General features: G+C 46.0%; 1 protein-coding gene across 1 annotated transcript in view; it reads right to left on the reverse strand.

Moving 5' to 3' along the window:
• IRAG1 (inositol 1,4,5-triphosphate receptor associated 1) overlaps positions 1-13,582 on the reverse strand; it is a 127,121-nt gene that overhangs the window by 53,841 nt on the left and 59,698 nt on the right. Inside the window, 8 exon segments of the mRNA XM_082683080.1 lie at positions 1,429-1,507; positions 3,245-3,862; positions 5,024-5,071; positions 5,262-5,314; positions 6,092-6,169; positions 6,727-6,900; positions 9,768-9,838; positions 10,958-11,058. Of these exon segments, the coding sequence (XP_082539206.1) occupies positions 1,429-1,507; positions 3,245-3,862; positions 5,024-5,071; positions 5,262-5,314; positions 6,092-6,169; positions 6,727-6,900; positions 9,768-9,838; positions 10,958-11,058 (1,222 nt within the window).

Genomic DNA, 13,582 nt, shown 5'->3' on the forward strand with positions numbered 1-13,582 from the left:
GCTAGCAAATTAGTTGAAGTAATAACAAAGTGGCATTTATTGATTATCTGATTCTTACTATATTCTGGCCCGTAAGGAGTGAAAGCAAAGCAAAGTCCAGTGCTGGTAGTTCTTAGGAGGAAGACGCCTCAGTCTTTGCCGGTAGCAGTCTACACTGGAGGCAATTTGGCAAATGCAAGTGTTTCTATACTTTGACCCAGTGAATCTCAAGCCTGAGAATTTGTTCAAGGGAATAACTTGAAGGAAGAAAGAAAAAAACTATGAGTACAGAGTTATTTAGAGCAGGGTGGTTAATCATAGCTAAGAGAACTGTAAACATTTGGAATACCCAGCAGTCAATGCATCAGTGGAAAGGTACACCTATTCAATGATAAACAACAGGACAGGTCAAAATATATGGAATCAGTTATGAAATAAGTTTAAAAAGTAGAAACAAGAAGATGTAGCTATACAAATCAATTGTGAAAAAAATTATAAAATGCAGGTAAATACTGGAAAGAATAAAAATTGCATTTTGTTTTTGTTTTTTGTTTTTTTTTCAGAATTTAGGGGATTGTGGGGCAAATTTTAAGATGAATCTTTTCCTAGTATTTTGAAGCTGCTTTAATAAGCACAATAAAAATTAAAAGTGGAAAAATATATCATATTTTTCCCCGAAGTTTTCCTCTAAAGATGGTTAATTTTCTTTAATTAGTACTTTAAAAAGTTGTTGGAAATTTTTCTTCTGGGAATCTTGTTAATGTTGAATAGGTAGCTGTTAGTTAACTATATTTCAGATCAGGGCTTCCAACAAAGTTGGTGGCACCCTGGTCCTGCCCATACAACAATCTTTAAGCAGAAGGCTTCTGTGCTATGACTGACCACAGGTAACATGACCCAGAGAAGAGGTGAGCCAGGAGATGGGGGGCAGGAGGGAGGCAGGAGATCCAAAGTCTTATTTTCCAGATGAGTCTGGCAGGGTGGATGGGTGGGGACTTGCAGGGCCAGGGAGGAAAGGGCTGGTGTCTGGACTTTGTGGTGACAGCAGATTAGAAAGCAAGAGATGACTCTGATGTCTTGAAAAGAGGAACTGTTCTATTTGAGTGACTTCCTGGGTGTGAGAGGAAAAGGAAGTGTCAAAAGTTGAGGCCTGGGTCACCCTTCCAGGCCTTCTAGGTGCTAACAAGGCTCAGGGAGGGCTGGCAGGGTCCAGAAGTGGGTGCTGGTTGGGAGGAGACAAGTTTAGAGGTTCTCTGGGCAGGAAACATGATCTGATTCATTCATTTATCTGCAAATATTTACTGAGGGCCTCCTCTGTGTTTGGCCCATACTCGCCACTGAGACCAAAACCCTGACAGAAGTCTCCAGTTTACACATTCACCTTCTTTTATCTGGTAGAAATGAATCCAGCCCTGGCCTGAGGAGAGCATCTGCCCGGACCCCACCTACCTTTTTCCTGCTCAGCTGCTTCACTAAGTTCTGGAAGCTTGAGCCCCACTAAGTTCTGATTTCTTATCAGGATGTGTTCCTTTTTAGGGGAAGAAGAAAACAACATTTCAGACAATAACATCAGGTGGAGCTCTTCTCTTGGTTCTGTTTATGCCTCTGTGACCACCCAGCCTTATGTGGGAGGTACTAGGGGCAGCCTCAAAGGGGGGTGGACAGCCATGACATGGGACATATGAAGGGCACCTGGAAGACAGCTCCTCTCCCAGCCCATAAAAGTGCCCCAAACCCCACCATTAGCACCACATTTCTTGGGTTAAGAATTGTCCTTGGCTTGGTCTGCCTTTTAAGTAAGCCTGGGGGCCTCAGGGCAAATGAGCTCCAGCCACACTGTGGCTGAGAGTTATAGGACAAACAGAAGCAGAGCCCAGGGCTCTGGGGACAGGATGGTCGCCTAGATGTGTATGGAGCTTCTGCTGGAAATTTTGTTGAGCCCATGACTGTGCTTCAAGCTAGCTAGAGCTTCCTGCCCTGTTGTTCAAGGCAGTGAATGCCCATTTCTAGGAGTTGTGACCTCTCCTACCCCAGTTTCGTCAGGGGCTGGTTATGGCACCCCTAGAGTTGTTAAACTCTCCAGACAAATGAGGCCTGAGAATTGCTGCCCCACTATGCTGCTTGGGGCCTTGGCAGTCAAAGCCCAGGAGAGATGGGGATGCTGACCACAGGTTAGTCAGCACCAGACCAGCACTTCCAACATTTGAGAGATCTCCTCACGCCTGTGACTTGTGCGTAAGAGGGGATTTTCAGTCTCCCGTGTAGCAGGGGCCACTTGAGTGGTTTGTCCCCCGGATAAAGAAGAAAAAGGCAGGGGCCAGCAGAGGGTGCTCCTGGCCCAAATGGAAGCAATTGGCCATGGCCCTTTACCTGTTCCCTTAGCAGCTCCCTGGAGCCTCCAATTCAGAGCATCATGGAAAGTTTCTGAATAGGAATAAAGGTTTCTGAATAGGACACATTGCAATGTGTCCCTGCTAGCACAGAAACCTCCTCGCTTGTGCTTGACTGCTATCAGATGCCTCTTTTCCTTCCCCAGCTCACATGCCTTCTGTAGGGGAGCCAGGGGAACCTTGTCCAGTTCTAGCCATGAGGGTGCCAGGACCCACCCCATGGAGTCCCAGTTGCCTTGGCCTGTGGCCTGGGCTGGTCCTCTGGGGAAATGGGACTGGATAACAATTCCTTGTCCTGTTCATCTCTTTTCACCCTCACATCCTATCTCAGTCCCATACATTGCTGGATATTCCCAATCACCCCTTGCGTAGGGTTGTCTCCCCATGAGAGACTACTGTGCCTGGTTTGATGGCCAGTGAAAGATGGGGCCATCATGGACAGTGGAAGAAATTCACCACAGGGGGAGCAGGAAGGAAAGTTCAGGGGCCTGACAGAGGGAAAATCTATGCCATCCTTGGCATGACAAGGCACTCTATCAAGGCCTTCCTGTTTATGAGCTGCCAGCTCTGACTGGAGGGGAAAACACAGCCCAGTCAGTACTGAGGGCCCATGTGCCCATCCGTCCACCTGCCTTCCCCTTAAAATGTGACTTTGTGTGGCAACTACATCCCACTGATCTCACCCTAGGAAGGGAGGTAAAAGCACCTGAAACATATATGAAGAAGATGCTGCACAGTGGGCCTGATTTATCAGGATGGGGAAGTTTTGGGACCCATAAGGCCCCAGTCCAGGCCACAGCTGCCCTGCCTAGCAGTTCAGCCTAGAGGTCTCCAGCCCAGGGCACACCCTGCCCAGCTGGCCCCCAGGAACTTACCTCACGGAGCTTAGACAGTTTTTGCATCCGTACTGGCTGCACTTGTATCTGGAAGTCTTTGAGTCCAGGTGCCTTGGCCAACTTGCTGCCAGCTTTGCCTGAAAAACGCTTCTCTTCCTCTGCCAAAGGCAGCTTGGCAAGCACTTTCTGCAGCCGGGGGCCAGATTCTTCAGGACCGCTGTCCCAGGAGACTCCCCGCTGTAGGGGTGGCCGGGAAGCAGGGGGCCGCAACTCTGCTTTTGAGCCAAATTTTGACCCTGTCAGCTCTCCAGCTGTACCTTTTCCCTGGGGGCTCAGGGGAGCCACCCCTCCAGAGCCCTGGGCTGGACCTCTAGGCAGAGGGTTGCCTTCCTTGGCTGTCTTCAGAAGTGCCTTTCCCAGCTCATTTTCAGCAGGGCCAGGCTGAGGGCTATTCAGAGCCATTTTCCCACCACTGCCTATGCCAGAAGCTGGGCCTTTGGGTGTGGCCTCAGGGCATTGGAGGGGATCGCAGTTTTCCTTCTGGTCAATTGCAGTCTCTTTGGATTTCTCAACTGTGGGACAACGAGGAGTCAGCCTGCCCTGAGACACTTTCCTCTGGTCATTCTGCTTCCGGTCAGCTAACCCTTTGGAGACATTCTGAAAGAGACAAGGTAGAGCTGGGACTCTGGAGGCAGGCGGAGAGGAAAGAGGTGGGGCCACTTCCACTGTGGGACCTCTGTCCCCACAGACCCTGCTAAGGTGGCTGTGTGTATGTGTGTGCACTGAGTGGAAGGGGAGGGCTTCTCAGTCAAATATAAACCAGTAAAGGAGGATGCACAGGCAAGCCTGAGGTCTCTAAAACAGATAGGACAAGGGGACCTGTCATTCACAATCTTCCAAGGACTTCCCAAGGGCTAGGGGCTATGGAAGACAGCGGAATAGTAGACCGGTTGGGGGCAGTCACAAATTTCAGCCTTGACTCAGTTGCCCCAGTTTCTAGTCTTGACTCTTCCTGGCAAGGCCCTTAACTCTTTAGGGACTCAGATTTCTCATCAGATTTGTGAGCCCTCTGAAACTATTGCAAATGTATATGTGTGTTTATGTGTGCATATGGTATGTATTTTTCTGGGAAGAGAAACCATGGCTTTCAGCAATATTGCAGAGAATTCCATGATCTAAAAACGGTTACGGATCTCTGGATCAGGTGATTCTTGCAAAGGTGATTATCTTACCACTCAGAAGTTCTAAGATTCTGCACTCTTATTTCATTTCTCAAGGGAAACCTGCTTTGTGAGGAGGATTTGTATGGCTATCTTGTGTGAGTGGCAAAACTCTGCCAGAGGACTCTATCCTAGCCCCAGTTCTAGATGAGATTATATTTCATGCTGCCCTCAGCATCACCTTGAGCACTTTGCTCTAAGCAGAGGTGGGACCCTAGTGCTCATCAGCAAAGATGAGATTTTTCCAGGCTGCTGCCAAGAGGAATCCCAGTCAGGAACTGGAAATTTACTGTAATTTTTACTAGAGTGACAAAAGCAGCTGTCTTGTTTGACTGTTCCTGGGCCCAGCAGTCCCCCTAGTCTATGGCCAGTGGCCCTAGTGAAGGTGCCAGGTTATAAGGCTAAAGTGAAGGTGAATCCTGCCTCCTTAGCCCCCCATACTTTAGACTTCCAGTCATCATAGAACAGAGGAAACTTCTAGCCTCCCCAGCCATGACACTCCACTCACACTCACTTGAAGACTTCCCAGGGCTAGCCTAGACTTTTGGAACAGTGTTTCCCACCCAAATCACTCAAATAGGATAGAGTTCACACTCACAGGCTCGCCAAAGTGAGGTGAAGAGACTTCGGCCTCATCCCCCTTCTGCTGGAGAAAGTGAACACATGTCAGACAGCAATGCAAAGAGACCATATCTTTTCTTAAATACCCTCAAAGTGGTATAGACGCTTTCCCTTCCCAGCACTGTCATCTCAGTGGGTCATGAGGGCCTCTCAGGGGTTAAGGGATAAGGGGAGAGACCAGTTGGCATAGAAACCCCAATCAGGACCCCTGTTACCTGTGGTGGTGCTCCAGGCAAAGGGGACTGTGGGTCGCTGCATGCATCCAAACCTGGAATAGTCCAGACTCTGGTGAGTGATGTCTAGCCCCTCAGACCATCAGCTGTCCCTTTAGCAAAAACATATCTACCTCCCCAGAATGCCCTCCCTTGATTCCCCAGCTATGGTTGTCAGTAATGCCTGACATGTTAAGTACATTTCACATGTCACATTCTATGGGGAGCCCTCATTTAATCAGCACAGAAACCACATGAGGAAACTGAGGCAGAGGGAAATCAAGGCCATACAGCCAGGAAGTCTCAGCACTGGGAATTGAACCCAGGATGCCTGGTCAGAGCCTGAGTTTGCCCAACATCTCTGACAAGGGCAGGCTGTTCTCCCTGGCACCATGCCCCTTTCCGAGCTGGTTTAAGGGTGTGGCCCTGTACACAGTCTAATGAAAGGGAAGAAACCAAAAAAGAAAAGAGTGGCTCAAATAGAGACCTTTTTAAATAAGTTCTGGGGTAGCCCCTCTCTGAGTTCTCTCTTAGCAGAGAAAGCACCATCTGTAGCCCCTTTCCCACAACCTTGCCTCTGTCCTCACCTACCTAGACTCATCTGGGGCAAGGCGTGTTTCCCCACACTAGCTCAAAACCCCAATAGAAAGTACATCTACCTCCTCAGAGGCAGCCCGACCAGGCCTAGGTGGGAGTCCTCTGGGGAGGAGGCCAAACAGGGGTCCTGACTAGAAAGCCTGCAAGATGGGATGCATCCTGGTCGGACCAGGGGTTGGACTCAGCTGCCACCCAAAGGGAGAAGCCAGGACAGGAAACCTGGTACTGAACCTCACCAGGTGGTGTGGAGACAATAAGCGAGTTGCTTTGAGAGGAGTTTGGAGAAGCTCCGGGACTGAGATTCGGGGAAGCAGCTGTGGAGACAGACACAAACTGGCCAGCATTCATGAAGGTTTACGACTTCAGCCTAACAAAAGATATCCTTTCGGGCAATTTTGACCCCTGGGAACTGGGACTGCTTTGTCAGGTTAGGGGCTGATTCTGGACTGCCATGTGACTACCACAGGAGGACTCCATCCATGCAGGAAGGTCCAAGAGCCTGTGCACATGGGCCTCACACAGAGATTTCTCTCTATGTAGGATTAAGGGATGGGGAATCCATGTTAAATTCATGGGTATCGTAAGGGCTGACATTTCTTGGTGAAACAGAAAGCCACAATAGGTCCCCAAAATTAAAAGCGGTGTTTTCTGGGCTAGAGTTGGATCAGTATTTTAGAGCTTCTGAAATAGGGTAAGATGCCCTCTCTGAACAAGATCTTCACAAGGATCAGTCCTCCTGGCACCTAGCCTGGGGGCAGGCAAATCAAAGGCCACCCCTTGGAAGCAGGCCTCCCACTACAATTAGATCCTGGCCCTCCCTATCCCCTACCCCACCTCGGAGGGGCTCAGGGCAGCCCCCTGTATATCCTACCTGACAGGGAGTCTCCGGGGCCGCTCCTGGACTTCCTCCCACGGCGGGTCAGGAATCGTTCACTCACCAACTTGGCTTCTTCCAGCAGTGCCAGGTTTTTCTTCTTGTCCTCTTCTGAGATGCTGATATCCGGCAGCTGGTCATTGACCAGGTCAATAACGTGCCCTGCGGGGTCTACAGCGGGAGGGTGAACTCAGGGCGAGAACCACACAATCCTTGGCCCCTCACACCTTAGCCCAGGGAAGCTGCTCAGAGCAAACTCAGCCCACCGAGGGCTGCCTCAACAGGTCTGTCATCTGTGGCTGTGGCAGGTCCTCTGTAACAAATGGTCATGAAGCCACCTAGGTTTCCAGTCCTGTCCTAAACTCTGCCATTAGGAAGGCCATCAGGAGCTTCCTCCTCCATGCGATCTTTCCCTAGAGTGTTGTTCTTTCTGGTCTCTATTTCAACAAGCTAGAGAGCTTAAGGTGTGTGGATAAAGAGCACTCCAAAGATCACGGCCACCTTCCCTCCCTTCTTTCCTCTACTCACACTATCTACCCCCACCTTTCTCCAGAACTGACTCTTCTCCAGCAGCGCTTCTCTGGGTGAATGACACCACTTTCCCCAGCTGCTCAGAACCATGGGAATCACTCCACACTCCTTCCTCGGTCTCTTGACATCCATCCCATCAACTGATCATCAAGTCCTGATCATGATTTGCCTCAGAAATATCTCTGGAACTTGTGTCTCCTCTCCACTCTTTTTTTTTTTTTTTTTTTGGGTGCAAGGCAAGATTTATTAAAACGCTCTCCAGCGAAGTTTCAGGGCTCAGGAGAAGGGGAGCCAGGAAAGTTGCGCCGGGAGGAGGTGGGCACCCTCGGGCGAGGTTCCGCCACTCTGGAAAGCAGAGTGGCGGAAGTCCTCTCCTCTCCACTCTTGTTCCTTACATCTTACCTGCACAATTACAACAGCTGCTTCATAGGTCCTCTACCTTCACGCTATCCCCTCCTCCCATCTCCCACTGCCACAGAGTGACCTTCTTTTTTTTGTTTTCTTTTTTTAAAGACTCCCATTTATCTATTTGAAAGACAGAGATCACAAGTAGAGAGAGAGAGAGAGGGAGGGGGAAGCAGGCTCACCGCTGAGCAGAGAGCCCGATGCGGGACCTGATCCCAGGACCCTGAGATCATGACCTGAGCTGCAGGCAGAGGCTTTAACCCACTGAGCCACCCAGGCGCCCACAGAGTGACCTTCTTAAGAGCCATATCTGACCTTACACTTCTCTGCTGACCTCACATCATCAGGATTCCTCATGGTCCCTAGTCATGTGCCAATGCCAGACTGGGCCCAGCATCTTTACCCATCCCACATACTTCTCCAAAGGCCCTTCCCCTCCCCCCTGATGGTGAACATCTTTCACTGTGCCTCTCTAGCTCCCCTTCCCCCTTCTTTCAGTCATTTGCATTGGGTGAAGCCTCAGTTTGCGTTGGGTGAAACCCCGCTGAGTCTAAATTATGTTAGTTAAGAAGGAGCTAAACCCTATCCCCCAAACTCACCTGAGCCTTGGCCAATAGGTGAGTTCAATCCCCCTGTCTACAGTGATTGACTCAGGGATCACCACAGAAGGCCAAGGAGAGGCAAGTCTGGGAATTGTGTTGAGTACACAGAAGAAGGACTCTCTTTCCACTGATGGGATATAAGCCTGGAGTTGCTGGTAGCCATTTGCCAAAAAGAAAGCTAACGCATGGGTGGAAATTTGAGAGATGGGATGAGCCAATTGCTAATGACCCAACTAGAGCACCTGGATTCAGCACTCCTTGAAAACACAAACTCTGGCTTTATTTGTATGTATGTATGTGTGTATGTGTTTTTTCTTTCTTTTTTAAAATTAACATACAATTTATCTTTTGGTCTGTGATTCATCAGTCTTACACAATTCACAGCACTCCCCATAGCACATACCCTCCGCAGTGTCCATCACTCAGCCACCCCATCCCTCCCACACCCCTCCACTCCAGCAACCCTGTTTGCTGTTTCCGGAGATTAAAGTTTGTTTCCTGAGATTAAAGGTCTCTTATGGTTTGTCTCCCTCTCTGGTTTTGTCCTGTTTCATTTTCCCCTCTCTTCCCCCATGATCCTCTGCCTTGTTTCTCAAATTCTGTATGTATGTACTTTTAGTGTAAGATAGTTTGAGTTTTTCTATCATTTGGAAGACTCCTAACTAATTCACGCAGCAGAGCATTCAGTTACTCTGTTATGGTTCCTGCTCCCCTACTATGTTGTTTCTTCCACCCAGAATGATTTTTCTTTCTTTTTCTATCTGTCCAACTTCCTAAGGCACAACTCAAATATGCTGTCTTCTGGACAGTCTTCCCCCTCCCCAGACAGAATTGATCCCCTTCTTGCCTCAGTTTCCCTAACGCTTCTTTAAAGGGCCTTATAATATGGTGTCCTGATTATATCTGTTCACTTCTCAGTCTCTTTATAGACTATGAGCAACATGAAGACCAAATCTATATTTTATATATAGAGAGAGACCATCTATATTTTATATATTTATAGAGGCCAAATCTATATTTTATATATATACATATATAAATATATATATAAAATATCTGTGTTCCAATGGTCCAGAATAGACCCAGAACATTGCGCAATCATTTGGGTAATGAGTTGGTGATTGGGGCAGCGACCTGTGCATTCAAACACATGCCTACCTGGATTTGGGCCTTTCTAGCTGGAGGTAGAAGACTCTGCACCCTATGGCCCAGAATTGAGCTTCACCCTGCTGTTCTGTCTCTTTGACTTCCTCATCCTTCTCTTTACCCTCTTGCCTTGTCTTTTTTACCAAAATAAATTAAAATTAGATATCATACTTCTTCTGGGCCCAAACACAGAGGGGCAGACTGACTTTGCTTTCTTGGGCTTGTAGGTATAGACCTGCCTGAGAATTAGGAGAAGGGAAGGAGCTGCCAGATCTCTGTCTTCCTGCTCAAACATACATTCCGCTGGACCCCTATGTCTGGTTGCAGAAATAAGATAATTACACTAGCCCTTACCCACAGAAGTCAGTGAAGCAGTGGAAACCTTCAGGTGTCGGTGAGAAAGCCTCCTGTGGGGACTGTGAGCTCTGAAAGACAGAACAGAGTCCTCTTGTTAAGAAAATTTGTCCATAGCTTGTAAATAGGTAAATAGATACCTGTATATTCTTCCAAAGTCATTCTAGAGCATCATCTTATAAGCCTACGCTTGAGAACTTGTTAGAAATGCAAATTCTCAGTTTCCACTCCAGACCAAACAGATCAGAAACTCTGTGACATGGTGCCCAGCCATCTGTGATTGAACATGCCCCCCCCCCCCGCACAGATGATTCTGATGCTTGCCAACGTTTTTGAAAAACTGCTCTAAGGAAATGTAACTTTGGTTATTTACTTTTCATTAGGGCCCCCACTTTGAATGAACATCTAACTGTAGAAAACTTATAAAATATGAATAATTGTCTGATAGAGATAGAGATGATTTATTTCTGTTGGGGAAGAAAGATAAAAAACAAGGTTTCATTGTCTTGTGGAACAGTAACCTATTTTATATCAAACTTAGTCATCTTATTCCAGCATTCTTTTCCTCCCCACTGATTATATATGTATTTCCATTTCTTGTATCCTCTTTTGAACTGATTTTGTCATCCTGATGGTTTCCTCATTAATGAGTTAAAAAATCTTTGACACATGCTCACTGTATTTTTGTGTGAGAATGATCTTTGTAGCTTTTTGAAAATTACACTTAGTCTTACTCCAGCCAGACCAATGCATATGTTAGTGCTGGGTCAAACTGAGGCAGGAACATCACTGTGTACATGAGCCAGTGTCCTTCCCAAGGGGTCATCTTTCTCCCAGGACCCCCTTTTCCCAGGGGCAGGATTCTTTGGTCAAAGACTCTTATCTCTCAGGTCTGTTTGCAACTATCTGGGCAGTTATTAAGGGAAACTACCCTGCTATGATTTGTGCTTAAAGGCTAGCAAATGTACAAGCACCAAATCCAGGAAAAGAAAAATAATTTGGGGGCAGGAAGGGAAAGATAACGGACAAATCTCAAGCTCTTGCTCTCATTTGGAAAAACTGCTTGATTCTGTTTCATCAATAAAATGATCAAGAAAGAAGATTTATAAGAAGTATATATAGCCATATAATCCTCATATGCTAGGAAATATTATTCTTCACAGTGCAAAGATTAGGCACATGAGATTTACCTGTTGACGAAGTTTTTGTCAGTTTCTCCTTCCGGTGAACTGGCATCCCCAGTCAGGATGATGGTAGGTGGACTGCAGGATATTCCTGCAGTGTGAGGGCCCTGGTGGTTCAGAACAAAACACAGGTGGAGTTAGGCTTAGGATGGTGGAAACTTCCAGGACCTAGAGTTGGAGCATTTACTCCAGTATTATGACACTTAAAGCCATATTTATAAGGGTTGAATACAGTTTATTTGGATTGTTGAGGGGAAAAGAAAGAAAGAAAGAAAAAGAGAAAGAGAAAGAAAGAGGGAAGTTTCTCCTTCATTCCCCAGCAGACACTCACTGAGCTTAATGTGGTCTACTTTTTATGAATTACGTTTACAGCGGGGTATACAGGTTATACAGTGAGATCCCACACTTGGGTAATCGTGACATTTGGATAAAGGTGATGTGTTCAATGGGTCATGGAATATGCAGTTTGATTGTATAACCTTGAAAAATGTTTATCTGAAGAAATACACATTTCTGAAATTAGAACAAATGTTATTAGCCAGTCCTTAGATTTTTGAGGTATTTCAAAACCACTAAACAAAATAAAACTAATAATAGCAAACATGAGTCATTCCATTCTAGGTTAGTAAGGTTGTAGTGAAATCGGTGTACTGTGATGGCTGTGTGAATGGTAAAACCATATCAAGGCTGTAATAAATATTGATTGAATGAGTGAGTGAAAAAATAAAATGAAAGCAATATAGGATATAGAGCAAGGTCCATAAAGATGTACATCAGTCTGCATTTCCCCACAACTCTGTACAGAGGATAAAAATAGGACTAGGTAACAATAATACACAGTCTCTCTGGTTCTTTTGCCACCTATTGCTATAGTATATCCTTTTAAAAATCGTTCCCAGTGTTATGGACGTAGGGGAGGGTATGTGATATGGTGAGTGCAGTGAAATGTGTAAGCCTGATGATTCAGAGACCTGTACACCTGGGGCAAATAATACATTATATGCTAATTTAAAAAATCGTTCTATCTAGTGCTATCTAGGCTTCTTAAATCCCACAATTTTTAGTGAAACCAACTGTTCCTGTTTTCATTTGTATCTCCTCCCTTGCTTAGCCTCAAACATAAGGCTGGGTAAGCTGGAGAAGTGTCTCTGAGTCCCACCAGGGAATGTCAGATCCCTATGGTCTAGGACCTTTTCAGCTGGAGGGGGGTGTAGGGACTGGAGGAGGAGGAAGCATTCAGAATCCCTGAACACATGGAAATAAAGTTGAAACAGGGACTTTGGCTGGATAGGAAGCAATAGGAAGCAGCACTGCCTCTTATAAGAATCCTACAGAACTGTGCTCAGATTTCTGCTCATCATCCACTAGCTGTGTGTTCTTGAGCAAATTATTTAACCTCTCTGGGCCCCATGATCATAAAATTCAATATACAAGGTTGATGTAAGGATTAAAAATAGTATTGAGAAAGCACCTAGCACATGACTAGCTGTTTTCAATAGTTATATTACTGTGAGATTACTTTTCTCTCTCATTCAACAGAGACACTTTAGTTATTCAGCATGTGTCAGGCGCAGCTCGAAAAATGAAGACCCTCAAGACCTCACAGCCAAGCAAGGGATATAGAGAAGTAATGAAATAATAATAAATTTAAGGTGATAAGATATGGACCACATTCTGTGAAAGCTCAAAGGAAAGGGGAAAAAATTCCTCAGGGGAATTGGAAAAGACTCTCCAGGAAGACATTTCAGCTAGGTGATGAGGGATGAATGGGAGCCTGTAAGACAAAGATATTAGGGGAGAGGTTTTGGGCAAAAGGAAAAGCATTAACAAAAGGCATAACTGGGCATTGGGGATTCATCAGTGTTATTGGAGCATGGACTCTGGGGTATTTAAGATAGGAAAGTGCAAGGATGGGTGCTGCAGTATTGTGGTTTATAAGAAATTATATGTATTTGGTCATTCAGTATTATATGTATTCAGTATTCTTATAATTTATAAGAAATTATATGTTTTTGGTATTCAGTATGTATTTGACCAAAATACATTTTTCATAGACATTTAGTCTTCATCCACAGTTCCCGGCTCATGGCTTCCAAGATCCTTAGAATTTCCTGAATGATAAGAGCAATGGGAAGATTTTTTGTTATAATACTTGGTCTCTTTCCTTAGTTCTTAAACTCCCTTCAGAGCCATAAAGGTGAAATGGGTGACTTATTACCTATAACAAACCCTTTCCACCACAACTGGGTTTACACTAATGAAGGTGACTTTTGCAAAGCACCTAAGTATGGAAGCTGGTTGCCAGGGGTAACAGCCATGAATAGAGGGTTGGAACTTTCAGTCCCACCCGCTGATTTCCCAGGAGGTGAGAGGAACTAGAGGTTGAATCAATCACCAATGGCCAATGAGTTAATTAATCATACCTAAATAATGAAGCCTTTATAAAAACCCAAGAGGAGGAGTTTCAGAGTGCTTCCATGTTGGGGAACCAAGATACTTCCACATGTCACTGTGCCACATCCCAAGCTCCACAAGGACAGAAGCTCCTTTATTCAGGACCTCATCCTACATATCTCTTCATCTGCTGTTGATGCATATCCTTTAATATCCTTTGTAATAAGTCATTAATCT

The sequence above is a fragment of the Mustela nivalis genome (assembly GCF_964662115.1).
Source record: "Mustela nivalis genome assembly, chromosome: 9".
Lineage (NCBI taxonomy): Eukaryota > Metazoa > Chordata > Mammalia > Carnivora > Mustelidae > Mustela > Mustela nivalis.